At 41.0% G+C, this 15,877-nt stretch overlaps 1 protein-coding gene across 2 annotated transcripts in view; it reads left to right on the top strand.

The window, feature by feature from the left end:
* Positions 1–15,877, top strand: part of CDK14 (cyclin dependent kinase 14) — a 282,959-nt gene that overhangs the window by 32,761 nt on the left and 234,321 nt on the right. For both annotated transcript variants that reach the window (XM_077809416.1, XM_077809415.1), the window contains exon 3: positions 12,941–13,020. In XM_077809416.1, the coding sequence (XP_077665542.1) occupies positions 12,941–13,020 (80 nt within the window). The remainder of the gene's footprint in view (positions 1–12,940; positions 13,021–15,877) is intronic.

Raw genomic sequence — 15,877 nt, 5'->3', positions numbered from 1 at the left:
AATAATAACAGAAGATAGGCAAAGTAGAGAAGGTTTAGGAGGAACATGGAGTTATAGCTTTCCACCCCACAAGTCATTAGTTTAGCTCAGTTAGCCATAACCTTACAGGTATGTACGACTTTAAAATGTTCAAACACTCTTTTCTTTGCCTTTAAGGTGACATTGTGCTGTTTTAATATCTCACCTTGATTGGGACCAAGTTTTGGGTTAAAATGGTAATGCTGAAAATGATTTCCTCCATTTTTATGATGGCTAGTCATAGAAAATAGGTGCAGTTGAGGACTAAGACCGCTATTCAGTGGGCTGGGAGATATTCAGCGCATCCTTAAGTGAGCTATTTTGGAGTCAAATTTCAAAACATGTAATGTGCTGGGCTTCAGCCACATGGCTCCCTCTAACTTTTAATAAGAGTCGAATGCCTACATTGGCTAACCCCTTTGAAAATGTACATCCAAGGGAAGCATGCAAGCTGCTCTTCTCTCAGCATTCTTCGGATAGCTGCTGAATAGTAGGTGTAATAGCTATGTCTTCGAATCATCTAACTGGATATGTACAAAGTACCTTGGTCGCCATCAAAAAGTTACTTCTATCAACAGTCCCCACATAATGGCAGTTGAGTTATCACACCACATCTCTCAGGGGTGGCTGTTGAAATCGAGCATCAACAATAACAAAAAAAAAGGGGGGGGAGAGGGGGGGAACAGGATTTTTGGGGGTGGGAGGAGATTTGGGAAACAATGTACACTATGGCAATTGCCTCTTAAGGAGATTGGTGAAGATTATTTTTTCAGTCCTTCAGTAAGACCCAATCTAATATTGTGGGTTGTATTTCTGTTCTGTTGTGCATCCATACTGCTAGTGTTACAGCTCTCAGCATTTTTCAGCAAAGATGTCTATGTCTGCGCCCATGAGGAGCACTGCTGCTTTTATTGAGGGCACAGGGCCCACCCACATAGAGCTCATTGCAGGATTGTGGCTTACATGAAATGACTGCATCTATTCTTCAGTGCAGCACCTGGGAGCAATAATCCAGGTCAAATTTTCTTCCCCAGTTTTTGCAGAGGTGGAGCAAAATACAAGAAATGCATTATAGCATTGTGTGTTAATAAACACTTATTAAATATACTAAATACGTTGTGGAACCACAAACTTTAAAAACGCTACTTGAACTCTGCAGACACATTGCATTCTAAGTTATCAGTATGCACCTCCCAAAAGCTTGAGACTTTAATTACAAATGGGTTTTCTGACCCTGCATGGGGTGGCTGGGATGCCATTATTAACACTGACAAAAGAGGAGCCCAACATAAGATTCCTGAGATGACTTCAAGTTTCCGGCCTCCTGCAGCTCTGATTTAAAAGTCAACCTTAGAATTTTTTTAAGAAACTCAACATTCTGGGACAAATTCCTTCGTGTATGGAGAAAATTTGCTCAGATTGTAGTGAATTTAGTAGCCTGTGACCCTGTGTTAAGAGATTGGCTGAAGCAGTGTGGTTTCTTTGGCTTTTCAGGTTCCTTAGTTGTCATCTTTTGCCTTTTCAGAGATAAAGCCCTTCACTAATTTTGCTCTTTAGTATAAGTTTTGGATTCACGAAGTGCAGGGCACTCAGAAGCTCCCTGACCCTCATCTGTAAACTTCAATGGGAGTTGCTGGAAGCACAGCATAGCTGAAATTAAATATGGGCTTAAAAGCCTAGTTTTAGGCACTAATTTTTTCCCCCAACTTTTGCCTCTAGAGTATTTTTACACTTTCCAGGTTTCCCATTATTGCTTGTTAAAATGACCTCCTTTTTCCCCTTTAAATTCTTGTCCTGATTCTAAAATGGTGAGGGGAATTTAATAATAAAAAAGCAAAGGCCAAGCTCACAATCTGCAAATCTGCATACTGTATAAGAGTGCAAAGTTAGCTAATACCATTCCTTCACTAAAATTTGTGGTAGCATGCATACTAAATCGGCAACTATGGAAAGCTGTTCCCATATTTGTAACATGGAATTTACAGAGGGCTCAGTGAGGCCCAACCTTGCCTTCCTGCTAAAACACATTACTGCACAGAGATAGGGCAGTAACTCAGCAAAATTAGGTTAAGAGCTAGTTGGATGACTGATATCTCCTTCCTTAAACTAGATACTGTTGATCCAAGGCCGCAAAGGATTGTGAAGTAGCTGTAAGGTATTGTTTTAGGAACAGAGGAGACAGACACACAAGCTAGCTTGCTATTAAACTGGTTGACATACCTACCTGCTTGGGAGGGTAATTATTTTCTGTAGAAATAGCAGAACAGCCATTTGTTGCTCCACTGGCTTTTGTAGAAATAGGTCAATATATTTCGCTGAGTTCATGTTAGTCTTCACGCTCAGAGCTGGAGATTCCTGTCCTGCACGTTCACCACTTACTTTTTGTCTCTACTGGTAATTAACTTATTGTTTGCTGTATAAAGTCCTGTCTGGAAGCCTGCTTACCCCACATGTTGGCTGGAATATAGCATCCCACTCTGAACTGAATGTTGCTAAAAACAGCCAGTGATATAAGGCTAATAGATCTGATAATACCACAGAAGAATGATGCAGGTGTCATCTCGTTTCTGTGTGACTAATGTTGTGATCGTTTGTCAGTTTTGCTTCTAATCAGCCACAAGTGCTCCAGGCCCATTGACTGTCAGTTGGTCTTAAGCCACTGAAGAAGTGTAGGTACTTTTCGAAAATATTACTGTTTGATTGTATTTGACTGAAAATACAGATTAGCACAAGAAATGCTTTCTCTGATATCTTCCTTTGTAATCTAGATACATGGAAATTTTAGAAGAGGTCATCTTACTTTGAAAATGTGGCTCTGTTCTTTCTACTATTGACTCTTCTCCACTCTGGGGTAGATACGCAATTTGTTGGGGTGGGTAAATGGGATCGTACTAAACCAGTGACAGGCATTCTGGTGCAACACTCCAGAGCTATAAATGACCCAGGAGCAGTGGATAGAAAAGTGTCCCAGTCAAGCCCCTTGAAAGGTAGAAGGTTAGGTATGTTTTCCATTCTGCAGAAAATACTTAGAGAGGACTTGGGGAGGAGTAGCCTTACTTTGCTCTCTCTATTGGCATACTTGTGACTGCTGTGGGTTTTGCTCCTCTGCTGTGTAGTCACGTACATGTACTCAGTGGGGGATTGAAAAACAAGTCTCAGAGCAACATGATCTGCATCTACAGTTCGTTGTCTTGCCACACATCCCTGGATGTGCTTTGTGAAGAATCCCACTGGCATGCCTGTGGCTTCTGTATCTCTATCCTCTACGCTTTACCCTTGCTTGTTGCTACTATTTAATTCACTTTACTAAAAGGGCATCTGTCTATACCTCCATGTACACATAAAATATTATAAAAACATAGAACTCTAACAGATCAATCCACAAAATCCTCCCCAACACGCTCACCATAAAATTCCTATTCCTAAACCAAGATGGGGCAAATCTATCCTAAATCCAGTTGTGCACAACACCGTTAACTGTGTGAGGGGAAAACCTTGGGGAATAAATAGGCCTTGTAGAGTGTCATTAAAGTTAATAGATCTGAGCTCAGGATAAGGGGAGTAAGTTCTAGAGTCAAGGACCCTTGCTGTTCCTTATTTGAACTGGGGACTGAGAGCTTGAGTTCCACAGCTGATCACAACAGCTTCAGTATCTATTATGAGAAGAGTGGCAGTCTCTTGGGTAGCCAGGCCATTTTTGGTCTTTATAGGTCAAAGCCAATACCTTCTAATCTTCACCTGGGAATCCGCTGGGAGCAAGTGGTGAATTTGAAGCATACATCTGTGTGAAATACCACTCAGATAGGCCAGCCATCTTATTCTGCAGTAGCTGCAATTTCCAAGTGATTTTAAAGCCTTATGACAACGAGGGATGCTTATACCAGGGCGGTCAAGCTTATTGACCTTCAAGCCGCACATGATGATGATCAGAAGTTTGAGAGCCGCGCCCAGGCAGGCGTGCCCCACGGGGCTGAAACCCCAAGACCCCCCCCCACCACTGGGCAGAAACCAGAGGCAATGTGTAAGGGGGGCAAGTGGGGTCACATCTGCCCCCTGATTTTTGCCACCTGGTGCCGCCGGGCCCCCTCCCTGCACCCCAGCTGCTGGAGCCAGCAATCTGGGAGCTGTGGCTGTGGGGAGAAGTAGCAGCAAATAGCTGGGAGCTGCAGGGAGGGGCCACTGAGGTAAGAGGAGGATGTGACTCAAGCTTTGAGGACGGCTGAACCTTTAAATTGTGCCCCCTCCCCCCCAACAGGCACCAGTAGTCTCTGGCAGAAGCCCCTAGCCCCACCACTCTGCTGCAGGGCAGAAGCCCTGAGAGTCCCTCCCCCCCAAACCGCCCCCCCGCACTCTGGTAGGTGGAGAATGGGGCAGCATGGGGGGCTCAGCAAGCTGTACCTTAACTGTAAAAGAGCTCATGCAGCTTGCGAGCCGCGGTTTGGCCACCCCTGGCTTATACAGTCAACACATGGCTTAACCATTGTCTATATTGGTTTGTGTCTCACTATATTCCAGTACCCTTTATGAACAACTAGCTGGCTATGGTTATTTTTTCATATGTTCTGGGGGACTGTGGCACTCAAATAGTACATCATCTTCCCTATGCACATGGATATTCATAGTCTGCTTTTCAATTTTGTGGTGTCATAGTCCCTGACAGGTGATTGTTGGGGTTACTTGCTCTTCCTATTTTTGAGCTCATATTTTTCCTTGTGCATCTGCTGAATTCACATCATCCTTTTCCCTCCCAGGCTGCTTTCTTAGCTGTGACTCCTGTAGGTTTTTGCTGGCTTTCTTATGTGTGTGTTGTTGCAATTCCTGTGGGCTTTGGCAGCCTGCTGGGCATGCTGTGTCTTTCCTGTCATTCTTCCCAGCTAACCACAGCTTTGATCCGCAGCTACACAAGGTATAATTTTCACTGTACCAACGCAGCATTCTGCATCATTATGACATGCTCCCCAGTGTCTATTTTACTTGGCAGCAGCTTAATTTACACATCTTCAACTCACTTTTCATGGTTTGTTCCTTTTAGCTTCATTTTCGTATTTGGAATGTTCACCATGTTGATCAGGTATCCCTTCTACCAGGTGAAGTTGGCAGAAGCAAAGGCCAGGTTCAACATCTAGGGGTTCCTCTGAACATTACAACACAGAACCAACTTGAGTGCCCACCCAGTAATCTGGGAAAACTTAACACCATCCCTGCGTGCTTCTAAGAGGCAATCCTTCCCCACTCTTGAGTACTGAGTCTGAGAACTTTTATTAAAAGGGAAAGGGAACCAAGCCTTAGTTTGGGAAATCACCACAACCAATCAAAAAACAGGCGTTCATAAGCTGACCCGAACCCATAGTGCGTTAGGCAGCATCCTTTGCCTCAGTTTCCCATCTTGTGATGGGAAAGTCCAACAAATGAATGTCCCTTTAACAAATCACATCACTCTCCTCTCCCTCCACTGCACCCTACTGACAGTTGGCTGTCCTTGGTCAGCAAAGACCCAGAGTTCACGGTGTGTTCATTTGGGGTCACCTCCCACTCTTTGGGGTTGGGGGTTGGGGAGAGAAGGGGGAAGTATCCAGCAATGACTCAGCTGCTGCTGACGCTTCTGCAGCTGGCTCACTCTGTTCACCGCCTGATGAGACAGTCACTGGCTGCCGCTGCCACCGTTCAGTCTGCCACCATCGTTCACTCTGGTGGTGGTGGTGGAGCTGCTGTTGCTTCTCTGCTGCCACCTGCCACTCTGTGCAATGCCACATGCTGAGGTTCCGCCACTTAACCCAGCTTTCTGGGGGGGCCCTCGCTGCTAGTGCAGGCTGGGCAGTCTCCTTTACAGCAACATTGTCCTGCAGCAGATCGAAGGCTCAACAGCGAGACTTGATTATCAGAGACTTCAGCTCTAGTGATCACTTAGCAAAACAATGACTCAGCTGTCTTTGTTGCAGGTCAAATGTTGTCTAGGAGTCTTAGGCAGAGCCCACACCACAGGTATGAACACCTGTTCCCAGCCTTTCTCTCTTTTCACCGGGCTTTGGCATCCCTAACCCCTGCTTAGCGAGTACAGTTCAGTTGAGGGCTAGCCCCTCAATCAAGGCATGCTGAGCATGGTTCTACTCCCCTTTTACTCATACATTTCATTGCCCCTGCAGTCAGTACCAAACCATATTGTTACCCAACACTAGTCAAAATGTATCACTTTGGCAACGCAACCTGTCAGCTGAATACCTAGGCAGAGTAGGTGTGTTTATGCCAATACAGTCTGATCCTGAAGTCTTTTACCTCCAGTTCATCTCTCGATGTCAGGGGAGAGCTCCTTCAGACTCTGCTCACACCTTGACAACTCTTTCCAACAGGGTTAAGAAGATCTTCTCTCGTTCATGCTTTTGCAAAACTCTCGCTGTTTTGGTTTCACGGAACTAATTAGTTTTGAACCTTTCGCTCTGTGATTTAAATATATTCCAAGCCACTTTTTCCTGTAGCTTATACAAAACTAGTGACCTGCTGTAAATGAAGCAGGGACCTTTCTATTTACCCAACCAGGTAGTTGTGAAATTAATATAGATTTATAGATTTTAAGGCCAGATGTTACCATTACAGTAATCTAGTCCGACTTCCTGCATAGTGCGTACTGGTGGTGGTGGGGGTTATATTAAATTGTACTGCTATCCATAGGAGATTATCTGTGACATGTTTTTAAGTTATATCAAGGGTTCCTAGAACATATGGATAGATGCCCTTTTTTAAGCCTGTGTACCAATATAAATAAATACTTTATCAAATCACAGTGACTTTTAGCTGAACTAGAGCAAATTTTTAAAAAATATTTTAATTTAAAATGCCAAGCGATGGAGAGTTTGACACTTAACGAAGTGCTAAACATTGAAAGAATTTTCAATTTTCAATATTTTCTCCTGTTTAAAAGCTTTAAGAATTGTCCAGAATTGAGGATTCTAAGTGAAGGATGAAAGAATCGCAGTGAATGTATACATGACAGTCTTCATTCCTATAATCAATTTCTCAAAATCCAAATGCATTGCTGAAACAAATAGCAAGAGTGTGTGTTTATGTATATGTAGCTAGATAGTGCGTGTGTGTATCTCTGTGTGTATAAGCACCTAGATACAATGGCAACTGGCATACTGTGTATACTGTATTTCTATATATTGATAATAATGAGCACTTTTCATCTGTAACTCGCACAGCACTTGACAAAAGTGGATAAGCATTATTATTCCCATTGTACAGGTGAGGAAACCGAGGCATTGAATAATTATGACTTGCCCAAAGTCACGCTCTGAGTCAGTGGTAGAGCTGGGACAGAAACCAGGTGTCTTGTGTCATAGTAATAAAAAATAATGATAATCTAATGATAATAGGAAATATGTGCATGTTTGGGGACAGAATAAACACTAAAGCCTTGTCTACACTGGCAGCACGTTCTAGAATATGGGCAAAAAATGGTGAAAGCCAGCTGCATCCACTCTTGTCACTGTGGTGTGCAGCAGTGAAAGGTGGCGGCAAGGTGGAGAGAGCCGTATAGGGTACATACCGTAAGGTTCGGACATGTAGGGCATTCCACTCTACTCGCCTAAGCGGTGTCTCACCATCTACACAGCTGTTTATACCTGTGCTAGCTGGGTGTGTAATGTCTGTAGTTTACACACCGCCGTAAGTGTAGACATGCCTTACGGAGTCCCCAAACTAGATGTCATTGTGCACCAGTGTGTTTTCTGTTTGAGAATGACACAATACCTTCCAATAGGAGATCAAATGAGATATCAAACTACAAAATTATAAAAGAGGTCACCCTTCTGCAGCCACACTACCAGATCTGTTCTGGGACCCTTCAGACTTACAGAGTGGTTTCTGCAGGCTCCCAAGGGAGTTAAAAGTGTGCCAAGGAACACTGCCTTCTGTTCTTTCCTATGCTATCTGTCCCAGTTCCATGCTGCTTTCCTCCCCTCTGCTCAGATAACGGGAGAAGAGTACCTAACCCATAGTCTTTACTTTAAGGAACAAATTTGTTCTTTATCTCTGTGCATGCGCCATTAAAAAATATATTAATAGAATAGCTGCCATTTCTAGAACCATAGGTGTCCCTATGACCAGTGACTTTTGTACCTGTTTTGAAGAGGATTTTTATTTAATCTGTACTTGTACAAATAGTATATCTATTTCAAATCTATTAATGTCTATTGGACATCTTTACTTTAAACATAATACTTAGTACCTAGTTACCATTGTGACTTATCCATATAATGTACATTTCACTGGTATGGCACATAGCAAACTACAGACAGAGCTGTTTTCTTAATCTTAAACTGTTACTAGTAATTCATATTCTTTCAATAGTCATGTGTTAAAAAGAGCGGTTGAGTATGTGTACACACACACACACACACACACAATGTGTGCACACGTATAGAGTTATGTTATACATAAACATATGTATATATGTTTTTATAAAATATGATTAGTTATGCTTAATGTAGTTTGTCTTGAGTGGAGGATGTGGATCTGGAGATAAATATTTTTTCACTCTGTTCATGCTTCTTATTCAAAAACAAGGTCTATAAAATTGTGTCGTCTTGTCCATGAACCTAAACTGTGAATTCTTTGAAGAATTGATGGATTTGTTCCCGGAGTCCCAGTTGTAATATTTTAGCTGTGCAAAAATGAATATTCTAAATCTACCATGTCTCTTGGAAGCCTTAGATCTTTTATCAAGCTTATCATAATAAACAGCCACTCTAGAAAATAGTCCCTAATTTATTACTTAATTGATTTCTGCTTTTTAAAATAAAGTAACTAGATAGTTTTGCCTTCAACTCTTTTTAATAATTAAAAAAAAGTGTCATAGAAGCTGGAAAGATATATTGGCAGGTTCACTTTATTCTATTGAATACTTACAGGAAAAAATACATTGTTAGCAGAACTGGTAAAGTTATGAGTAACTCCTTTCTGCGGAAGAAATATATAATCCATATTTACACTGAACTTTCTCAAATGTTTATGATTAAAAGAAATATTTCATTGAATGTGAGATCAAATTTTATTCTGTGGAGTAATATGAAGTGACTAAAATGGTTACAGATTTACTTTTATAGCAGGTTTCCTTTCAAAGCAGAATGCTAGCAGAGCATGGCTTTATTAAGACTATTAACTCTGTGGGGCTTTGGACATCTGTTTGTGAAGCTGTTATAACTACAGAATACGTTTTGTTGAATATGAGGGATTTAGCGGTCTTACAGAAGTTTTTAGCTTTATGTAAATGAATAACTATATCATGAGTCAAATTTTTATTTTTTTCTGAGATATGAGAGTAATATCAGGAATTAAAGAACAGTATAGATGCCATCTGCTGATTTGTCTTTCAAAGTCTGTGCTTACTAGCTTAGCTTTGAACTAAGTTTCAACTCTAGCCAGCAATAAAATTCCTCACAAAATAAACAGATTGAAATCCTAGTGGTGAATTTTATGTAAATTGAACCCATTAAGGGTATTTAAAACATTTATTATATTTAAATATAACTGAAGAACTTGTGAAAATAAATAGTATTCCATTCTTACCTTTTGTTCCCTAGATATGCATTATCCATATTATGCTAGAAAAACCAATTAGCCCTCAATTGCTTTATATTCATTAGTATTAGATTTTGTTAATGATGCATGATTAGAGCATTACATTGTTTCTAATCGCCGACATTTTCCCATAAACAGTCGTGTTTTCTCCATGTAATTCATTTGGGTCTTGCTGGCATTACAGTCTGTTTTGGAAAATGTTGTGTAACGTATACATTTTATTAGGATTTTTTTTAAACATCTGGTTCAAATGGTCTGAAGCTCACTTATATTTTAAAACATGCACAATTTATTATGTGCCATGTACATTTACATAAACCCATAGCTCTTTAACGCCTTTCATGCAAAGCATGCTAGAAACAGTTTACAATAAAATTCCAAAACTAGTAATTTTAAAACAGTAAACAAAAATGAATTGAATTGAGACTTTTTAAAATTCTCCTGAGTCTAAATATTCTACCATCAGCTCCTAGTGATAACCGGAGGGCCAGAGTGAACAAAGACCCTAGATGAGAATTAATTCAAATGATGTTTAGAGATGGTAAGACGCTCTGCAGCTTATCTCAAGGAATTTTTGGAGCTGGGGGAGAGGAGGCAGAGAGAGCAAGCCTATTAGTTTAGAAAGGAATCAGACCATGCAATGATTTTATAACAATATTGTCCTTAATAGGAACCCATGAAGCAATTAGCAATGTGGATGGGAGATGCTGAGATAAGTGAAATATCCTTATCTTGATTGGGGAGAAGAGTGAGCATAGAGTTGCCTTATAAACAATCCTACATGTCAGAAGATACAGCAATACTGTCATATTGTCAGGTTGCCTAAAGGGTCTGTGCCTAGCAGTATTTCCTACTTACCTTTCATAATAATAATAATAATTAATCCAATATTGAGTATAATAACATAAGCGATAGAAGACACAGTCGTAGAAGACAAAGATTAAGCCATTCATCCTGGTATTATTGTAAAGTATGGTCTGATTATCTTCCAAATAAATGCATGGGCAGATTTTAATAGGTTGCGGAGCTAATTTTCAGCACGACAGTTTTCTTCAGTGTTGATTGTAAGGATTCTGTGGTAGCCGCATCTGCACTTCTGACAAGGCATGACAGTGTTGAGATTGCCTCAGTGGGAACAGCTGGAAGAGGAAAATACATCCAGTTATCACTGTTAACTGATGATAATTCACCTTCTATTGCCCCAAAATACGCACTTAAGGAAGGGAATGAACTAAAGTAAAAGAGCTCTTAGCAATTGAATAATTAACTGGAACCAGATCAGATGAAAATTGTTCTTTGAAAGGTAAGAGACTGGTATCTTTGGGACAAAAACAGGATATTTCAGTCCCTGAGCAACCAAGCATTCAAGATGAGTTGAATCATTTCAATAGCATTAATAGTTGCCCAGAGCTCTACCAAAGCAAATGACAAATATGATACAAAATGCTAATGATAACCACGTTTCTCCCCTCAACTGCCTCATCCATTGCAAATTAAGAACACGAAGATTCATCGATATTAATGTTATAGTTTTTCTACTTCCATTGCCAGTCTGTGGTAAAATTAATTGACTAGGTAGAAGAAAGACCAATAACCTCAGACTAAAAAAAAGAACATAACCTATATAACACAACCCCTTCCTAACGCTTCCTCTCCCTATTTACCAGTCTTTGTCTCTTGTTACGTTTCCCCCACCGCCCCATCTCCTCCACTCTACCAGTGATGCCAGCCTCAATATCTTATTTTTCTGCTTCTCCTGCTGACCTCCACATTGCCAGCTAGACACGGAACACCTTTCCTGGCCTGGGTCCGCAAAACTTTCACCCTCTCCTCATTTAAATCCCTCCTGAAGACACATTTTTCTTGCACCTTTCCTTTGTGTATTCAGATTTTAAACTCGTTAGGGCAAAGACTGTTGTCTTCTCTTTCTAAAAGACACCTGGTGTATTTTGTTACCAAAATCTAAATACAAATAAATGTCAAATATTAATAAGTGGAACCCCCTAATTTATTCTCAGATGAAGTTTCCAGTGGTGACTAGTGACTGGGATACTTGGGATACTTTAAAGGGGCCTGAGCACCCCACCCTTTGAAAAATTAGGCCTTTTTAAGGTATCTTGAGTTTTGTATGTTTGTACAGTACCTAGCACCTAGGCCCAACCTAGTTGATACCTTTAGGCACTATTACGGTGTAAATGTTAAATACTACTAATAAATAGGAGAATAAAAATACAGTAGCAACCCTGTAATTAAATATTAAAAAATAAAGCTTGAGGGAGCAACTGAATTGATCACTGGATTAGATGTCCGTGTCATCTTGCTGCAAGATTCAGAACAACATATTTTAAGGCTCAGTGCAATAAGTTGCCTCCTCAACTACTGGAGTACGAAAGCTCTGTCAGTCTCCTGGGCTCTTCAGCTGCAAACTCTAATTTTTTAAATTTTTTTAAAAGAAATTGTAATAATAATCCTTGTTGCCAACTGCATCATACCATTTTAGGAATGCTATCCCCAATTATCCTTTTCATGTTCAGGGAGTCTCTTAAAGTCCTAATGCAGGAGTATACTTTTGAGGAGGAGATTGTTGAAGATGGTGTTGGTCATCTGAGTCCTTCACCTGGATAAACTGTCTGAGCAGACTGGGCAGATTAGGCAGAAATTACGTTTAAATGTTAAATACTGGAAACTACTTCAGTTGAATAGAGCTGAAAAGAGACAGACATCTGTTGTGAGGCTTGATCCATGGGGGAACATTATTTTAAACCTTATAAATAGGTGTCGTCATAATAAAAAACTAGTCTGGGCAGTGCACTCAAGAATGTACTTTAGGGAATAATCCTTCTTTAATGGGAAATGGACAGAATGACCTAACAGATATTTTCCACCTCAAATTTCCATGACTATTGGAAGGTAATTATTGTGGGGCATAATTCAGGGAGAAGAGAAAAATAAATATAAAAATGGGTATACCATATGTGGAATTATTGATGGAAGTTCTGTTTGGATTAAATGATCAAAGAAATAAACCATATTTTTACAATGCTATGCTTTCTTTAAACAAAGCCTCCAGTTTAATGCTATGATAGAAAGGAAACAGAGGCTGACTCATAAAAAGCTGAGATCACTTCTTGGATTACATGAATGTGAATATTTAAAGCTGACATTATGGAGGCTATGAAGTGTTTCTTACTGTGCCATAAGTGAATCACTGACATTGACAGGGAGAAACTAAATAAGACATGATGGGAAATAAGCCCTGTTATTGGAGTATTCATTTTTTAATTAATTTTGCATATGTTTCTCTTCCTGTCCTTCTTCCCCTCTCCCCCCTGCCCCTGCCCCCCAGGGTAAATGGGAAGCTGGTGGCGCTGAAGGTGATTAGATTACAAGAGGAGGAAGGAACTCCATTTACAGCTATCAGGGAAGGTATGCACTCATGTTTAATGATTATTCATGGTTTGTTTTTTAATTGCATTGCACTCACTCTTTCCAATACCAGGCTATACTGAATAGCTTGAGATTTTAAATTATATGGTTATGTTCCCTGTAGGAAGTGGCTTTGGTACTTCAAAAATCAAAACCTCCCTACAACGTGGGAGTTCATGTTAAATAAAACAAATCTGTGCCTCTGTGGTTTGGCTTGTCTGAGAACTACTATTTGGGTACAAGTGACATACCAAGTAGAATGTATGTTTGGGAGGGGGGTGGGGACTGTCACTGGTATAATATGTTGGGGAAGTTTTGCTTGTTGTGAAGCAGCACCTAAAATGAGGAGAGATTGAACTTTTTGTTTATTTGAGACCATATTTTCTGAAAGATAGTCATATAGAACATATCTCTGCATTTTTTGACTGAGAGCCATGTAGGTTCAGGGACAAATATAGCAAGCTCCTTAAGAACAGGGTGGCTGATTAACTTTTTTTAAAGAACTGACTGTGTATGGTTTGGGTTTTTGTCCCCCTCCCTCTTTGCCACCTCTGGACTGTCTGGCTTAGGGATGACTCTTTTCTAGCTGAGGGTCGGAGGTCTGTCATGCTTTCTGCTCCACTCCCTCTGTTTTTTCTTATCAGCCATCCTGGCTGCTCCCTGGTGACAGCTTTGCAGAAGTTGCTGCACATGCCTTGTTTAAATGGGCCTACTCTGTTGGTGAGTGCCAAAGATAGGGACTGGTGGTGAAAGAAGAAACCTTTTACCTTCCGGTCACTGATTCAGATTTATCTCAGGGTATGGCTACACTATGAGGAGAAAGCTCTCCTGCTGATAAAACACTTCCACCCCCCACAAGTGGCACTGTTCACACTGACAGGTTTCAGAGTAACAGCTGTATTCGCAAAAAGAAAAGGAGTACTTGTGGCACCGTAGAGACTAGCCAATTTATTTGAGCATAAGCTTTCGTGAGCTAGAGCTCACTTCATCGGATGCATACTGTGGAAACTGCAGAAGACATTATATACACAGAGACCATGAAACAATACCTCCTCCCACCCCACTCTCCTGCTGGTAATAGCTTATCTAAAGTGATCACTCTCCTTACAATGTGTATGATAATCAAGTTGGGCCATTTCCAGCACAAATCCAGGTTTTCTCCCCCCCCCCCCCCCCCAACTCACTCTCCTGCTGGTAATAGCCCATCCAAAGTGACCACTCTCTTTACAATGTGTATGATAATCAAGGTGGGCCATTTCCAGCACAAATCCAGGTTTTCTCACCCCCCGCCCCCATACACATACAAACTCACTCTCCTGCTGGTAATAGCTCATCCAAACTGACCACTCTCCTTACAATGTGTATGATAATCAAGGTGCATTTCCAGCATAAATCCAAGTTTAACCAGAACGTCTGGGGGGGGGGGGGTAGGAAAAAACAAGGGGAAATAGGCTACCTTGCATAATGACTTAGCCACTCCCAGTCTCTATTTAAGCCTAAATTAATAATATCCAATTTGCAAATGAATTCCAATTCAGCAGTTTCTCGCTGGAGTCTGGATTTGAAGTTTTTTTGTTTTAAGATAGCGACCTTCATGTCTGTAATTGCGTGACCAGAGAGATTGAAGTGTTCTCCGACTGGTTTATGAATGTTATAATTCTTGACATCTGATTTGTGTCCATTTATTCTTTTACGAAGAGACTGTCCAGTTTGACCAATGTACATGGCTTTTTGTCGGTAAAACTTTTGTCATTCGGGGGTGTGTATGTGTGGTTTTTTTTTTTAAAACCCCTGAACGACAAAAGTTTTGTTGACGAAGTGCCAATGTAGACAAAGCTTCAGGTTGGTAGCAAGTTCTGATTCAGCTATTCAGTGGTCGTATGAAATATCTTGACAGTCCCAGTGCAGTTCCTACGGTGGGGAGAAAGGTTAATGGCATATCACAACACCAGCCCAATTGACCCTCTTATCAGTCTCAGCAGAACAGACGATAACATCATTGCATAAGCATTTAATACTGTACTAACCAGTCTTCCCAGGATGGGTGAGGTGCCAGTTGATGGGCTAGTGTGAGGAAACTTGCATTGTCTGTATTTGTAGTGCTGCCAGAATAATATTCATTGATTCATTTGACATATGAAACATTTTTGAACAAATATCATGTGAATAGATATTATTTACTTTTAAACAGTTTGCTCTTGAGACCATGTTGATATTTAGGAGCATGTAACATAACTCCCATTTCCAGTGTTAATGTCATCCGGTGTCGGTCTGTCTTTTGAGAGACTGAGCTGCGGATATTTAAAATCATTTCGCCCCCAATTTTTTAGTGAATTTATTGCTGATTTTTTAAGAGTGAATAGACATGATCATCCTACTCATCTTCACTTGTTACAAAGGGCAGGAGTTCTCAGCCCTTTTTCTTTCTGAGCCCCCCCGACATGCTATAAAAATTCCACAGCCCTCCTGTGCCACAACAACTGTTTTTCTGCTGATCTAGTAGATTAAAAGCCATGGCCAGCGTTAGAGAGTAGCAAGCAAGGCAACTGGGGGCCCTGCGAAGTTAAGTTGTTCAGGCTTCAGCTTTCAGCCCCAGGCAGTGGGACTGGTGCGTTGGTTTTTTGTCCTGAGCTTCAGGGAGTCTAACGCTGGCCCTGCTCTCTGGTTTATTTTGGTGGACCCCCAGAAACCTCTGGCCCTGCTCTCTGGTTTATTTTGGTGGACCCCCCGGAAACCTGCTCGTGGCCCTGCAGGGTTGTCAGGTGTCCGGTTTTTGACCAGAACGCCTGGTTGAAAAGGGACCTTGGCAGCTCCAGTCAGCCCAGCTGATATTCATATAGTTTAAAGAAGGAAAACT

The sequence above is a fragment of the Eretmochelys imbricata genome, chromosome 2 (genome assembly GCF_965152235.1).
Source record: "Eretmochelys imbricata isolate rEreImb1 chromosome 2, rEreImb1.hap1, whole genome shotgun sequence".
Lineage (NCBI taxonomy): Eukaryota > Metazoa > Chordata > Testudines > Cheloniidae > Eretmochelys > Eretmochelys imbricata.
This window is presented reverse-complemented; position numbering and strand designations above follow the sequence as displayed.